Genomic DNA, 16,780 nt, shown 5'->3' on the forward strand with positions numbered 1-16,780 from the left:
TCACTCTGATATTCCCTCGAGTGTATCTTCTTGTTTTGTTTGCATTTTAATGCATTTTACAGCTTGTTCGTTTACTTTATTCTTAATGGAAAAGATAATAAAAGCCTATCTTAATTCCTCCAAATATGTACAAATAAATCCAAGAGCTGAGCCACATAGCTTGAACATATACGTTTGTAAATTTTAGAACTAAAGCAGAAACTGTGACTGAAGACAGGTAAATAAAACCAACACACCACATTATAAGTGTGACCTTGTGACATTGGTAAAATAATGTTACTACCACTTTAATATTTGGCAATAGTGTTCTCGGTTGGTACTGAATACTAACGTTGGTGGAAGAAGATAAGACTAGTCTATATCTCCTCTACACCTTTACACTCTACTTTCAGGGCTTCTGCTGGAGTCTCTGAAATCACATGTGATCTCTGGGGATCATAAGAATTAAGTTAACCTCCTGAGGCTGACTCATTCCCATGGGTCAGAATGCTACATGTTAGAGCCCTCGGCCAGACAAATCTATTGCAGTGGTCTGTCTTGTCTTTATTTCTTGTTACACTCTTGCCCCTTTTCTGATCGAAAAAAGTTATGCCTAGAAGGTGTATTTGTTCAAGTGAAGGAGCTAGTTGAGGTAACTTAAATAATATGTATAAAAAAGTGAAATTACTATAGAAAAGTTTTTCTTTTCTCTGACATACAGCAATCATGCTGTGAGATCAGTTTAAACGTTACTACTGGAAGTATTTTGAAAGTCATTTTTAAAGAGGCAATAAGGATGGAATAACTGTATTTTCACTGAAGAAACTTGAATGCTTGTTTCAGCTGCTGAAACAGTGCATAACGTCAACTCTTTGTGTCACTTTATCCATTCATTCTGTTACATCTTGTTGATTGTGAGCTGTTTGGGGTGGTAATGCTCTCAACCTTTTACAGCACTAGGATCTGCCCTAACCTTAGGCCAGCAATAGTTGTTCTACCACAAAAGTAGAGAAGTTCTTTAAACTCAGTGTTCAGTTCTGTGAAATTTAGATCTTGTTTTCCACAGACAGCTGCAACATCTTCACAACACTTTTGTTTCTTTAGGAAACTAACCTTGTTTCAGAAAAGATTTTCCATTTCATTTTTGGTGTAATGATCTGGTTCACATCCTTACACCATGCCAATCTACAAAACAAGCAAGTTTCTAAGAACACATTACATGTCTCTAAAGACACTTTCATATTGAACTACACACAAAATACTATGTATAGAATTGTCCTGTATATTATATTGTTCTATACATTTGTGGCTGGTTGACCCTAGCCAGCAGCTAAACACCACATAGTTGCTTGCTCACTCCCTGGCCCCAGCGAGTCTGGGGAGCGAATAGCAAGAAAGAAAACTCATGTGTTGAGGTAAGGACAGTTTAATAACTGAAGGAAAGAGGGGAAAAAAAAAACCAAGGTATGTAGGCCAATGCCCATCCAGTCTCTGAGCAGTGGTTACCTGCCTGACCAATCTCCCATCCCCCTCAGTTTTTATTGTTGTGCAAGAGTTACATGGTATGAAATGTCCCTTTGGTCAGTTCAGGTCATCTGTCCCAAGTGTGTCGCCTCCCTACTTCTTGTGCATTCCAGCCTACTGGCTCAGGGCACAGGGTGGGAAATAGAGAAGGCATCGACGCTGTACAAGCACTGCTCAGCAATAGCTGGTGTGTTGTCATCAACACTGGTTTAGACACAAATCCAAAACACTTCACCATAGGAGCTGCTAGAAGACAATTAACTCTGCCCCAGCCAGACCCATCACAGCATTATTGCTATTGTACCAAGCACAGTAAAGCTTAAAATTTTCCATACCTAATGTAAGTTCTGCCAGGGGAGGCTTAGGTTGGATATTAGGAAAAATATCTTCACTGAAAGGGTAGTCAGGCACTGAACAGGTTGCCCAGGGAAGTGGATGAGTTGCCATCCCTGCAGGTATTTACCAGGTAGATGTGGCGCATTAAACCAGGACATGGTTTAATAGTGGACTTGGCAGTGCTAGGTTAACAGTTGGACTTGATGATCTTAAAGGTCTTTTCCAACCTAAATGATTCTATGATTCTAAGCCATGGCTGCTGCTATGAGATCTGCACCAGTGCAAGACTGCAATCTAGCTATACATAGCTACAGTGCTAGCATCAGACTTTGGTCTGTCTTGGGGCCATTAAGTTTTATTATATTACAAACAATAACAATAGAGTGTGTAAATTAACATCGTAATTACAAGAATAATTTTAGGCATTGACTTGTTCATATGGCATTACTTGGGGCCATTGATCAATTTGTGTCAATTCCAGGATCAACTAGTGTCAGAGCTTTTGGGGATGTAAAGACCTGATTAATAGTGTGTTGTCAGGGTCTGTGTATGACCACAGCTTCTTTGAGTGTTTAATTAAATATGACCTTTTAAATGAAGAAAAGACCTTTGTCTTTATACATCTCAAAACTGGCAAAAGATATAGTGCTAAAAAGTGTATGTCTGCAGAGACTAATATTGAAAACTATTATCTTAAGAATGAATATTTTGGGTGGTGAAAATAAAAAGGCTTATAAGGGAGATATTTTAGAACTGTATGCAACTCAGTAGATGTGATATATTCTATATAACCATATGGAGTTGGTAGATAATCCAACAATTGCTACTAATTAAAAAAGCTGGGTACTTTAAGCTCATGTTGTTAGAATTTTAATCTTGTTTTTTTTCTAGTCGGAACAGTAGCAATTGCACTGGTCTGACAAGATGTGTTGTAGATTTGTTTTCAGGAATTAATCAGGGATTCCTCTCCTAGTTGGCTGGTAGCAGCTAAGTGTGTCCCACAGGAATAACTCTGACAGTAACATCTAAGTTGGGAAAATGGCTTTACTAACAAAATATCCCCTAGATTTGACACCAAAGAAAAACAAAGAGAAAAGATCAAATCCTAGTATTACTAGTACTAATAAAGGCATTGTTATCATACATCAATACAGTACTGAAGTCATATTCTGCATTGATTTCATTGCAGGCAGTTTGTATCACCTATGTATGCTTATAAGTTTAAAAACAAGCAATTCTGAAATACACAGTGGGAAATGTTTTAGTTTAAAATCCTACACCTTCACACCAGAATGCATTGGATCAATTTCTTAATCAAAGAACAATATTATACTGGCTTCAGTACACTCACCAACAAAACCTGTGTTGGTTAACTCTTAAGTTCTTGTCATTTTCAGTTTGGAAATGGTTCTTCATAACTCAGTTAAAGACCTGTGTGGCTTTGACATTGAACATTTCTGTAGTAAAGCATGAACTGACATATAAACGAAATCACTAATAAGTAAACAGTTTAGCACATGAATATATTTGTATATGATGGATGAGGATATAACAACAGAAAAAGCAACTTAAAATCGTAGGGAGGCTATCTTTTTTAAGGTAAGACACTTATCCAGTGAAAAATGTATTTCAAAACATCATTATTACAACTTAATAATGTGAAGAAGGCAGGTTCAAAAATAGCTGGCCTCTGAGAGTCCGATTTGAAAGTCCGTAAAGTAGCCTTATTTTTCGCATACAGTGAAAGCCCATGCTTTAATGTATTAGAATGACTCAGGGAAAAAAGGAATTAAAGTGCCAGTCCGCTATATATGATCTACTGTGATTATATATAATGTGTATGCTTGCATATCAAAACTTATTCGTTGTCATTTTCTCTTTCCTTGATTTTTGTTTAAACTTCCTTTTTCTTTTTTTTTTTCTTTTTTTTTTCCCCCTTGATTGCTGCTATAGATTCTTCAGGGTCTTTCTGGTATCTTCCTTTCTGGAACTCTGAACTAAAAGACAAGCACAGTGGAGTTGCAGTTTCTGGGCTCCACTGTTGCTATTGCTATCATCTTGTTCATGCATCATGAACCTCTTTTGGAGTTTGGATACACCCATAAAATTTATCTAATAATATCATAAGACTTTCATCTGACAATGGTTGTATGTTGTCTGAGATGTTCAAATGAATGTTTAACTTCGTTTATTATCATGCTTTTTGTTTGTCTGTGCTTAGCTATTTATCATTATTTGTAGTCTTTCCATGTGGCTTTGCAGTTAATTTCCTTGATATTTACTTCTTTAATTTACATTTCCTCTTTGCACCAATATACAAATGTGCATCTTCTAGTCTGATCACCTATGTCTGAGAGAGATCTCTTTACTTTTAAAATTTGGGAAGCTAATTCAATTTGATTGAAAAAGTGCAGTTGATCTTATTTTTCCATTGTCAAATACATCTCCTACATGTTGCAGGCGCCAATTTACTGTTGGACCATTTCAAATGCTACAAAAATATATTGTGATTTATCTGTAATTTTTTTTTCACAGTGTGTGCTTTTCTACTTGGGGCTTTCTCCTCTCTTAGTGTATTTCCTTCTATGAGCTTGGTCCAGGTTGCCCTAGCTCCCTGCCCATAACATTTCATGTTTCTTCATTCCTCTCAGCTCTGTCTATGTACAAGATATTTTGTTGGAAATACTGTGGATGGAGGGACCCACACTTGAATCAGAAAATGGGACAAATTTCATTGTACCTCCTCTCCCCAAATTTTTGGTAGGGTAATTTTGTTTTTAATAATTAAATTTTAGCTAAATACAGAAAAATGTTAAGTTGAGAAGTGGTAGAAAAATAAACAAATCTTGGAATCAGATGAATCTGTTGTGCTTTCTTTGAAATATATCAGCAAATGCTCTCTAATGACTGTGTTTTGAATACACTAGAGGCTGTAGAGTACTTTACCCCAAATGCCAATAAACAGCCTTCATAATTCTGTAGTCAGTTTCTATGAGATGAAGGCATTCTGCAGAAAAAGAATTTTCAGAAGTTTATCAGCTACTGGTGAGAGATAGTTTTATAAGATAGCCCCACATATGACGATCGAAAGAAAACCTTATTCTCTCATTTTAAACTCAGCCAAGGTGTCTGTGTTGACAATCACAGTTCTGTTTGAGTCATGAAAGTTGAATATGCTAGGAGGATCTTCTGACAATGAGTTAATGCTCTCAGCCAACAATTTTTAAATAAAATTGTCTTACTCTGCTTTTGACCAAATGCTTTTGTCATACTTCAATAATATTGAAACAAAATAACTTCAGTTATACAACCAATGATTTATCCTAATGCTTAGTGTTATTTCACTGAACCAGAGAACTTTAGGAATAGGAGAGGTAGGAACTTGAACCATCAATTCTTTGTTGTGCAGTTTGGCTCATGTTCAGCTGTGGAAGGTATTATTCAAGATCAGTATTGTGTGATGTTGGGGAAGAAAAACCAAAATCAAGTTTGGATTCCATTCAACTTTCACTCAGGTCAACAAAGTCTTTTCAGCAGAATGTTTCATACTGTTTCTCTTATTCTAGTTTGAAATAAACAAGCATCCCTGCTGGGTTTCTTATTTCCCGTTAACCACAAGTACGATTTTTTGTCTAGTCATCTCTCTATTTTTTTACTTTTCCTAGGTTTTTACATCAGCTTTACTAAATCCTGGTAATCCCTTTTTTTCCACTCCAGATAATGGTTCTCCTGTCCTATCATTTAAACCTTTCAAACAGTTTTCTTTTGATAGTATTCTTCTGTTTTTCTGGATTTTTTTTTTTAAGCTGTGAGCATCTTTCTGGCTTAGCGGTGCATACCACATTTCAGAAATGATCATAGAAAAATTGTCTTTTTTATTATTGTCTTTATTAGTCACTAGTAATAGTAGTAATGATAAAAAAGGCAGTTTAATTATGCAGCATTAGCAGCATGACACATCCTATCAAGCTCTAGTTCTTGCTTAAAACTAACTAAAAGTCTTCAACAGCAGAAGTGGGATCTAAAATTGAGACTTCTCTTGGCACCCCTGCTTAAGACCTTGTCAAAGCCAGGGTTAAAGAACAATTGCAGTGGTTCTGGTCTGGCACCTGATCTTCCTCCCAATGCCTGAGCTGGTATCTGTTTAAAACACCTACTGTCTGCTAAGAACACCCTTGCAAAGAGACTGCCTGGCCTGGCTAGGCCTTCTGTATGGGCCAGCTGCTTAGAGAATACAATCCTTCCTATGCAAGCCTTGAATAATAATACAGTGGGCTTGTGTGCTCCAGGGGTATGCTGCTTATCAACAATGGATAACCACTACTGTGATGATTTAGATTGTGGAAATTGTATCAGGAAGAATCAGTAGCCAGGACAGTTTTGAATTACCCTGTCTTGATGGGAACCAAATTTTCAGGTTTTGAATAAAGAGGTATACTGGTGTTTCTTCATGCAGTGAGGTATGAATAAGCTTTAAAAAGATCTCTGTTTGACCACAGTAAAGCCTGACACTTCTGTTGTTATTTCAAGAACGTTTCTGGTAGACTGGATCAGGAAAAGATTTTTAATTGATTCTGCGGAAGCTGCTTTGTCTTGCTACTGATGGCATTATGAATACAGTTATTTTGCTAAAGAATAAAAAAATGTACCTATATTTAAGAACATTTTCTGGTTTAATGTATTAATTCATATCTTGTGTTCTAAATACCATGTTATTTAATATTACAGCATGTATCCTATTGAACCAATAACACAAAATGAAGATAATTCCCATCTAAAGGAGCTTAGTCTAAATGATACTGTTTTTTCCACAGTGTTTACACTTTAAGAAAAATTGCAACAGAGTATTGTTTGCTTGCATCTTCCAGGCTCTAACCAGAGAGTTACAGCACAGTGTACAAGAGCTGAGAACAAAAATCAAACAGGCAAAAAAAATGGGAGAAGTGAGAGCGTGCAAAAAGGGTCTTTCCCAAGAGTCTGTTCAATTGGCAGCATCTATCCTTAATGTTTCAACAACTGATCTTGAGGAGATACTGGAAGTAGAAGATGATGAGGTAAGTTATTTTAAGGACTCTTCAGTAAAAAGGGGCTAGATCGGAAGATGCTGTATCTTTCCATTCTTGAGGAAGAGGATTTTGAAGTAAAGACTGGCATTTCATTGTGCAGCATCCAGCACAGAAAGAACAGTTGGATTTAAATAAAAAGGTCAGGTTAGAGACTCATCAGGTGGCAAGACTTTGGGCATGCATAAATAAAACATAAATATACTGTTTTGAGCATGTAGGTGTAGAGACATTATTTGAAAATCCTTAGTAGTTTCCTTTTTCATGAGACTATTTGGGAGGGTTGTACATTTTAAATAGACTTCTGCATTAATGAAAACAAAATTAGAACATGTCTTGCTGTGCCAGATTGATTCCGTTTATGCTTCCTTTCTTGAATTGTGATACCTATTAAAAGTATTTCTAGTAGACAGATGGATTCTGGGGGTATCCATTGCCTTTTTTTGTTGATTCTATCATACATTTTACTATGAAATATTTGATACTGTTTCATCAAATCACCCTCTATTAAATAGATACAGTAATAGGATTGCTTATCCAGATTTATTTAGGCCTGATCAAATAATACACGAAAAAGCCTGCACATTTACTTTAATAAGAGTGTCTAGGAGTTGGCCATTATTGGGCTGTAGCAGTACTCTGGTGATGACTTAGGTTTAGCCTTATTGGAGCTTTATGTTACAGAAGTCACAGAAGAGAGTTTTCACGTTGGTAAAATAAAGGTGCATTGTATGTGTATGCTCTGATATGGATTACATTCATGAATACAAATAAAATGGACCGATCCCTGCCCTGTTTACTAATAGTTATACACCCCTGTAAAGTGATTCACTCTGGCAGAATTGTTCCATGCTTACCTTATTCTCAAAGTAATTTCTAAATTCTATATATTTTGTTGTAATCACTGTTGTGAACATATGTGTAAAACACACAAATATACTTAAGTATAAATAGAAAACAAATTTAAAATACAGCTGATGAATTTACACTAAACAAATTTTAGATGCATATTCCATTTATCAGTGTGTAGACTCAGGAACCTTTACATTGAACTCATAAAATTTACACATAGATCACACATATGCCTGTATATTCATGTGAAAAGAACATGCTGTGCATGTTTCTAGGGACAATCACAGACAAGGATACGTTTATAAATTTAACAGAGCCCTCATACTTGGTGTATATGCTTCAGATAACTAGTTCTGCAAGTATAGTTCCCACTTCTACATGCTGTTTATTTAGTGTATATCCAGTTACAGATTTCCTTTATTGTTCATTATGTTCTTCTCAGGTGGTGTCAAAATATTGTGTCTGTTATATTTTTCTATTTTTAGGAAACAACAAAGACAAAAATGGAATTTGAAAAAGATAAAGAATGGCTGCAGTATATACAGAAACTTCTTGAAGCACAGGTGCTAAATTTGCATCCTCCCTTAAAGAATTATAACTTTCTACTCTGAACAGCTAAATGTTTTTAGGTTGTAAGTAATCCATTGCATTTGTAATTATGTTGCCATTGATGGTCCCAAACTATGCTGTGATAAGGCAATGTAAAATCCTTGGGTTTTAGCATTTCCTTTTTATTTCTCTTAAAATAAGAGTCACTGGATAAAACTGAAGAGATGTTAACCAAGGATTCGTGATAGCTAACTTAACAGCTGAAACCAGTGAAGCAATGCTGGAGAAAACCAGCACAGATCTTGGCAAATGTTTTAATTGAATTATTGAGACAGTGTGTAATGCTTACCAGAGTGAAAAGGATCCATTGTCTCACACCTCTTAGGAAAAAGAGATTTTTTATTATGTGCCTTTAAAGTTAGTAGTTGATATGGACACCTGAGGAGTTCATGGGTTTCAGTGACCTTTTACTGTGGACCTGTTTCCAGTCAATTCATGTTTTCCTCATAGCCAGACAGCTGTTTATTATCGTGTCTTCCCGCATTCTCTACAATATTTTCTACTGAGACCTCGAGCAGCTTGTTAGTGGGAAGTAAATATTGATTTGGCATCCTGTCAATGCAGAAAGAATGAAAAAATTTCCACCAGAGGCCCCTCAAACATTTTCCTATCGACATTTTCTGGGCAGAGAGGAAAGCTGCATAGAGGATGACAAGGCTGAGACTAGCAGAAATCCCTGAGGGGTCCATTGAGACTGCCGCTGTGACCTGTGTGATACTTTTTCTTCTCTTTCAAGTCTTTTTTTTAATACACACAGAGTCTGCTGGGATGCTCCCCTCTTGTAAGTGATCAAGGGCAGTTTATTGGCAGGTGAGAGCCCTGCTTTTCTAGCCATAGTCAGCTTTTGTTTGGACATCACTGACAACATACACTGACTCTTGAAACTTTTCCATTATATTTTAGTTGTCTCCTTTATTCAGATGATGGGTAGCTGATGTCTGAAAAGAAATAAAATTTGATTTATAAATCCAGTGTTCCTAATGCATATTCACTAGCATGGGTCCTTTAGCAAGGTAGTTAATTTCTCTTAAGAATGTGAATGATTGAAAATATTTTGAAAGCCATTTCAAGGGAACAACCACATTCAGATTTATGTATTTTATCATTAATAGCTTTTGTGTCTAGATTGTGTCCTATGACCAGATTTTTAAGAAATGACAGTTTTCCCTCTTTCATTATCAAAACTTACTACCACTAAGACTGCTTAATTGCTGCAGTGGAGGGGATGGAAATATCAGTTTGCTTTTGCTGGCTTTGTCAGAAATACGGGCATTTTAATTTAACCTCATAGTGTTACATGGAAGTCAGCACTAAAAGCACAAATATTTCTATTCACTAAATTGTCTTAATTTTAAGAATTTTTAAAAAATCTATAAATTTCAAGATTCTGTCCATATTATGGACTACAGAATAGGACTCAGATTCATGGAATACGACAGAGAATTCTTATTCTATTTTTTGTTATCATTCTTTGGCAGATCATTAAAAAATCCTGAGGAGAATTTCATCACTTCTCTTTGTCTGATACAGACAGACAGCAAAAACCGGGGCACGGAGAGTGAGGGTGTTGTTGACTATGTAACCAGCGATATCAGGATTGTGAATGTTAGCTAAGGGTAGGGGAGCTCATTGCTCTTAGCTGTATCAGTTTGTGGATAAGTTAATAGTGGTTTTCAGTGATCTTTGCTCCATCTTGTGGGGTTCCTCAGAAGGAGCTGTGAGGGTAAAAGTAATTCTTGGCAAGCTGACCGTCCTTGGAATCACAAGGAAATTAGTGCTTTTTGGGAGCAGCCAGCTCTGCTTTTCATTGCTGTCCATGTTAAGTCACATGGATGGAAACTGCTAAGATTTCTGGGTCTCTCTCTTAGGGAGCAGCTCACGGAAGAGCTCTGTGCCCTTTGAAATGCTTAACTGATATCTTGTAGAGAGTTTGGTTGTGGTTTCCTTCAGTAGACACTGGTAATACTTCTGATCAGAAAATTAAAGCTTAAAGTGAAATGAAAGCTTTCTGTCAGGACTTTGCTCATAACAGACTGCTCGCTTAACGATACAGGTTGGCAAACTGTGTACCCATTTGCATCCTGAACAAAGATGCAGGCTTGCCCTTTTCTGTTATTCTGAGAAAATGTTCAGTTGAAAATTGCATCAGATCACTTAATATTGCAGTTTGATATAGTGTCTTTTTGTGCCATTGAGCCAGGACTTTGGAACATAATTGCCCAGCAGTATTGATTTAATTGCCTAGGTTTATTTGTGGACTCCTAATTATTGACTGGAGGTAAATTTAATGGAGAAACCTTTATGAACACTGGGAAACTGCTGCTGTTGCTGTTATACATAATGAACTGCATCATATCCCTTTAGATCATTCTTCAAGCTAATTTTATTCCGCTGTGACAGTACGATAACATTTAAAATGTCATAGCCATTTTATTTTTATTACTGACATACGCCATTTTACTGCTGCATTAGAATTTTGGGGGGGACTGAGGGAAGCACTAGTTGCTTTTTACTGTCATTTTATAGATTCCCCTAAAGTGTAATGATAAAGGATAGCACACCTCTGTCTTTCTTACACTTCATCTGTACCTTTATTTTCCATATTCCTATGACTTACTTAAAGAAGTCTAATTTCTGTCAGCTTTACAAGAATGTTACTATTTCAGTGATAAATATTTTTGCATTCCTGAAGCTCACAGGCTCTAGTCAGACTTTGTGTATCCTTATTTTATCAACTACTATAGAAACACTTGTGAAGAAACTACACCACTGCTAAGAAGCTTACAATTTGATAGCAACATCTCTGCATCAAGATGTTATTCTGTAATTAATAATCATACAATCAAAAAGTACAGTCATTTTCTGAATTCTGCAGAGCTGGCAAAAATCACTTATTGTCTAAACCTATGTCTTAAATGGCCAACAAGCGTTTTTTTCAGTTGCCTTTTTGTATTTGTACATTAACACCCAATAACTAGAGTGTTCTCACTAAAGTATAAAAATGAAACATCTTAATAACTGACATTAGGATAAAAGGTAAAAGGTTCTCTTGCCTATGAAGAACCTGTATATGGAGAGGCTTCACAGGAGTGCGTGCAGATACCTGTTACCTGCACAGGGGTATCTGAGAGATGTATAGAGACATCAGGCTGATTATACATTAGTGATTGGGCATGGGAGAAAAGCTGGGAGAGGTATCACATTACAGACCATTGAGTTTTGAGCAGTTCATGGTATTTGGGAGAGGAGGGAACAAGTACCGTTATCCTTTATGTACACGGTTTTGCAGCTTGCATGGCAAGTGATGAGGCTTTTACCTACTTTCTTGCTCACACCTCGGTGTGTATGTCTTATTATTTGAACCTGGCACAGTATAGTAGCACTCTCTTTTTGTAACCAAAAAAAAAAACAAAAACAAAAAAACAAAAACATCAACCTTCTCTAGCTTTTTCCCATCATGGGAAACTTATATAGCTATATCAAGGTGATGACTTCTTTTCACATAGCTTAGACAAGATTTCTTGTACCACCCAAGGCTTTCATTCATTGTGACTGTTTGTAAGGAACAGCATCTCAGAACAATCGGTTAATAATTTTGCATGTGAGTACAGCATGTTAGCCCAATCCAGATTACTGCCTGTAGTCTCCAAGAACTATTTTTTAATAAAATACAAATTATCTGCCTAACTCTTCCAAGCATTGAACCAAATTGATTGCATTGACAAGCATTGATTTAGCATGTCCCTTATCAGATATACAGCAGCACTTGCCTTCCCTCCCTCCTTATGTACTGCTCAGGATATCACATCTCACCAAACAAAACTGCCTAATAAAATCTTTCCTTTCATGACCTCATTATGAACCTACAAATCATATTCCAATGGTGAAGACTTCCAGAAAAACTGCCTCCCCTCTGTTCTGTGGAGTTTCTGTAGGTATGTGTACAATCCATCTCTAGAACAGGGCTTGGAGCAGTATATTCAGTCTTCATCGGTAGGGATTTTACCCAACCCCTTTTTAGGATTTGAACTGGCTTCTAAATGTAGATTTCCTCTGGTGTCATCTAGGAATGTGCACTAACAGCTCTGGTTGTTTCCCCTCAAGTTTCTTGGGTTGGAACTTGCCTGCTTCGCTTTCATTAGTGTCCCTCCAGCCTGTGTCTGTCTTCTCCTTCTCTTTGAACAGGTCTATGCTCATTGCCTGTCCTCTGTTCACATGCACATATGTATTCACGCATGCATAAACACACATGTGCACGCTGGCCACTGCCAGCATCACCAGGTGTTTCAAGTACCTGCACCTTAAAAAGCAGCACCAGTGCCGTCAGAGCCATATCCTGGGCACCATTAACATTGGTATCAGACCATCAGAAAGTAACCATGATTTTCTTGTCATTACAAGAATAGGAGCTCAGTCCTGTGCACTGACAATCCATTATGGTATAAATCTATGTTTTATCTCATGCGCAGAAACAACACCACATTACATCACTTGTCTTGGACTGAAAACAAGGAGAGATTGGCTTGATGACTCAGGATAAGAATACAGACAGGCGCATATAGAGTTACATAATCACATATATACAGCCATCACAAAGCAGAATGGACAAAGAACAATAGTGAAGTGAAGCATTTCTCTATTTTTTTTAAAACTTTGACTTTTAGTTTATAGTGAAATTAGGAGGTTTTGGTCATTATAATCTGAGCTTCTTTAGTTTTATTTCAGGATGTTCTTTGTGGTTCACTTAATTCAATTTGAGGCAGCTCTGCAGTGTGTTTCAATAGTTTTGTTGGGCAGATTATACTGATGATCCATATAGGGAGACTGAAAATAGGTGTAACCACTAATTCATGTATTCCAGAAATTAAATACCTTTATTTTTATGTTAACACATTTAAGAAATTGTGAAGCAGAGGCCAAGTAACATTGTACTCTGTGAAAGGAAATGCTATGTCTCAGTAGAATAACAACATTGCCTTGCATTCATTATGAGTCTTTTCACTGGCAGATCAGTGTATATTTATGCACTTGGCTGAGTGAGACTCGGTTGTGTCATGTAAAGTCAATAAATATTACTAGTTTATTTTTTATGAAGGGATCTCTGAAAGAAGTATACTCAAGGTCAGAATAAATAGGTGAGAGAAATAACTATCTGCATTCCTGACTCTTTAGGATCATATTACCTTACAGTTATCCATACACCAAGATATCTGTCTGATAAGTTGTGTAAGAAATATGCCATTTCATACATATGGCTTTCTAGTATCAAAGAAGAAATCTATAATTCTGGTAAAGATAAATAAATAATGTAATTTGCGCTATCAAATTTTCTGAATTTATACAAATCAATTAAGTACTACTTCTCTTAAAGCCTGCTATAATGTACTGATTTAGGATCGCTATCATTGTTAATGCTTAGTGTTCAGATAAATTGGCTGTGGCCCAGATCACTGGAAAACATTTGAAGAAAGTATCATTCTGTATTAAAATATATAATTATCAGTGGTATAAACAAGCTTTCACTCCTTAGGCGTGCATTTAGCACTCACTGAACTCCCAAAGCCTTCCCCAAGCATATGGCAGGTTTGGAAGCTGGGATAAATACTTTGGAGTAGAGACATCTTCAATGGTTGTGAAGTTCTGGGGAGAAATATAGAGGGAAGCTTCCCAGGATAGTTACAGAACCATCATTAAAAGTAAATCTGACAGGCTTATATTAAAGATGAAGACTGTAGAGATCATCCAGTTCTGGGTGTCTGTATGGAAAGAAAACCAGATAAAAACATTAGGCACTTTCTCTGAAACCAACAAATGTTGAAAGAATGACATAACGTGCAACTTTCAAATGCTCTTGATTTAAATGAATGATTTAAATGGAAAAAGTTCTTGAAAGATCACTTTGCTATGACATGGAAGTCACAGAGAGTAGTGAGCAGCAAGTAAAATGTAGCTAGAATTATATGAGCCAGAGACATCAATAAGAAACCATTCATCTCAGGCACAACATTAAGGAGGTGAAATGTATCAGAAATGAATGTAGTCAAGCTAGGGAAGAAGAATTAGAGACTTTGAGGTAATGGTATAGTGTTCTCGTAAAAAACATATTTAGACGAGGAGGGAGAGCAATTAGAGTAAACGGGATGCTGGGGTCAGTGTTTTTAAAGCACAGTATCAAGTAAGTGTCACAGAATTTCAGATAAGATTGTCTTGTATTACTCTGAATAGATTTGTGCTCAGTGAATTGCATCCCTCTATTCCCCAAAAAGTCATCACAGTAGCGTACAGGAGAAAGCTGACAGGTGTAGATGTCTACTAGAAAATTCATACCATAGATAGAAGTTACTTATGACAGATGGAGACATGTCTGGCCAGCAGGCACCAGCCCTTCAAAACCCCCTTTCCTGTAGAAAAGGAAAATAATGCATATTATCGTCCTTTTTCTGTAATTGCAAAGTGACTGTTGAGCAACATGTAGGATTGCCACTACAGCCACTTCATGACAGATGCTTGCTATTAACCAGATTTTCTTTGCTACCATTTTAGATTTTTTTTCTGACTTGTTAGTAATTATAAGTATCAGTATTTAGATTCATATCTGTATATTAGTTCAGACATTGCACCAGCATTTGTATTTGATGTACTTTTATGTCTGGGTTTTTTTGTTTGGTTGGTTTATATTTTTTGTTTTCTATATCTAGGAAACAGGCAGTATTCTATCTGATATAAGTACCATACAGTTTTCTCTTTAAGATGGAATATTGCACTGAAAAATAAACTCAGGGCAGCAATAATCAAATGTGGAACCAGAAAGTGGTTCTAGATGCAAAAGTATTGCCTTGAACTACAGTTATGAAAAGCAGAGGAAGCTGGTGATTGGCCTGCTCAACCACCTGCTATATTTTACCTAATTTATTTCTGGTGGCCTTATTAAGGTAAAATTATCTCTCCTGATATGAGCATCAGCTGTTACTTCTGATGTGGGACTGACCCCTTGGTCACCACTGGTCTCACCAGGAGTTCAAGAAAGCTGACAGAGCTCTGTGAAGCTGACAGAGACTTTCCAAGGGTGAATGAAAACTGTTCAGCTCTCCTTTGGTGCGCTGCCAACCACTCTCTGGGTGGAGCTGCAATGACTAGTGTTTTGTACCACCTCCAAAAGTACTTTGCAGCATACACTGCACTGGTGCACCAAGACTGTGAAAGAAAACCTCTTTAAGCATTATAGTAATAACACTGAAAAATAAACCAAATCTCTTTCTTTGAAGATGTCCATTGTGCAAATAACATCTCTTGTATCAGAGGAGATATAAAAGAGGTTTTCACTTTTCTCTGTAAATATGTAAATACAATTTTTTAGTATCGTGTTTTAGAGGAGCAGACGTTTGTGTAATATCCCAATCAATGCAACTGGAGCTTCTGGGGTTTGGGGTTTTGTTTTGCTTTGGGTTTTTTTATTTACAAGTTTTCATGTGTGAGTTTAAGGCAGTTGCCGCAGCATTGAGAGCTGTACTGTAGTTCTGTCTTATCCTCCTGAGAGTAGTGAACATACACTACCATTTCTGCATGCCCTAGAGTTGACTGTAACCTCTTATTGATCAGCTGATTGAAGATAAATGACAGAGATGCTGGTACTGCAGTTTACATCATTAACACGGTCAGTAAAGCATGAATTGTTCAATAAGGCGTTTATCTTTTTCATTTTACTCTGTTCTTTTATCATTTTTATGATAGAGAGCAAATTTTCAGACACTAACCAGGTGGGTGAACTTTAAAGATCAGATGTGTGCATGTGTGGTAGTTGTCAGAACTAAGTGAAATCTAATGGTTTAAAGATATTTAATAAGTGTTTTTTCACATGAAGAAAATAAAGTTCAATGATCATTTTTCTTACTATGTTTCTTTTTCAGTTTCCTTTTGCCTCATACTTAATGGATGCCATACTGGAAAAATTAAATGAGAAGAAGAAACTGGTAGAAGAGTACAGTTCTCTCATGAAACACACTGTATGATGTTGCTAAGACCTAACTTTGCAAAGTGTGACTGAAATATGTGTGCTGTTTCCTCATGTCTTTCCTCTTCACATAAAGAACTGTCAATATGCATGTTCAATACATAAGTAGAAACTGTGAACTAATTAATTGTTGAACAAGAGGATTTAATTACGTTGCTATTTAGAAAGGAGTGTGGTGTTTGATTCCTGAAGACAAAAATTGCTGCTAATCAATACAAAGTTAAAAATTATTTTCCTTTAAATGCATTAGCAGTGAACACCAGTGCAGGCCTTGTAGAGAGAGGATGTTTTTGATACGACCAATACTCATCTGTACAACTCAGAAAGTATAAAAAGCAGCAAAGTAACTCCTGATTGTACTAGTCAGAACGTTAGAAATAGGATTTACAAAGGAACTGGGAATATC

General features: G+C 36.5%; 1 protein-coding gene across 1 annotated transcript in view; it reads left to right on the plus strand.

Annotated features, from left to right (window-relative positions):
• The window catches only part of CNTLN (centlein), a gene marked incomplete at its 3' end in the record, with an annotated part of 196,525 nt that extends 180,153 nt beyond the window's left edge, over nucleotides 1–16,372 (plus strand). The window contains exons 25-27 of the mRNA XM_082337586.1: nucleotides 6,708–6,893; nucleotides 8,240–8,317; nucleotides 16,271–16,372. Of these exons, the coding sequence (XP_082193712.1) occupies nucleotides 6,708–6,893; nucleotides 8,240–8,317; nucleotides 16,271–16,372 (366 nt within the window). The remainder of the gene's footprint in view (nucleotides 1–6,707; nucleotides 6,894–8,239; nucleotides 8,318–16,270) is intronic.
• Nucleotides 16,373–16,780: the final 408 nt, after the last annotated feature.

Source organism: Platalea leucorodia (assembly GCF_965183815.1).
Source record: "Platalea leucorodia genome assembly, chromosome: Z".
Taxonomy (NCBI): Eukaryota; Metazoa; Chordata; class Aves; order Pelecaniformes; family Threskiornithidae; genus Platalea; species Platalea leucorodia.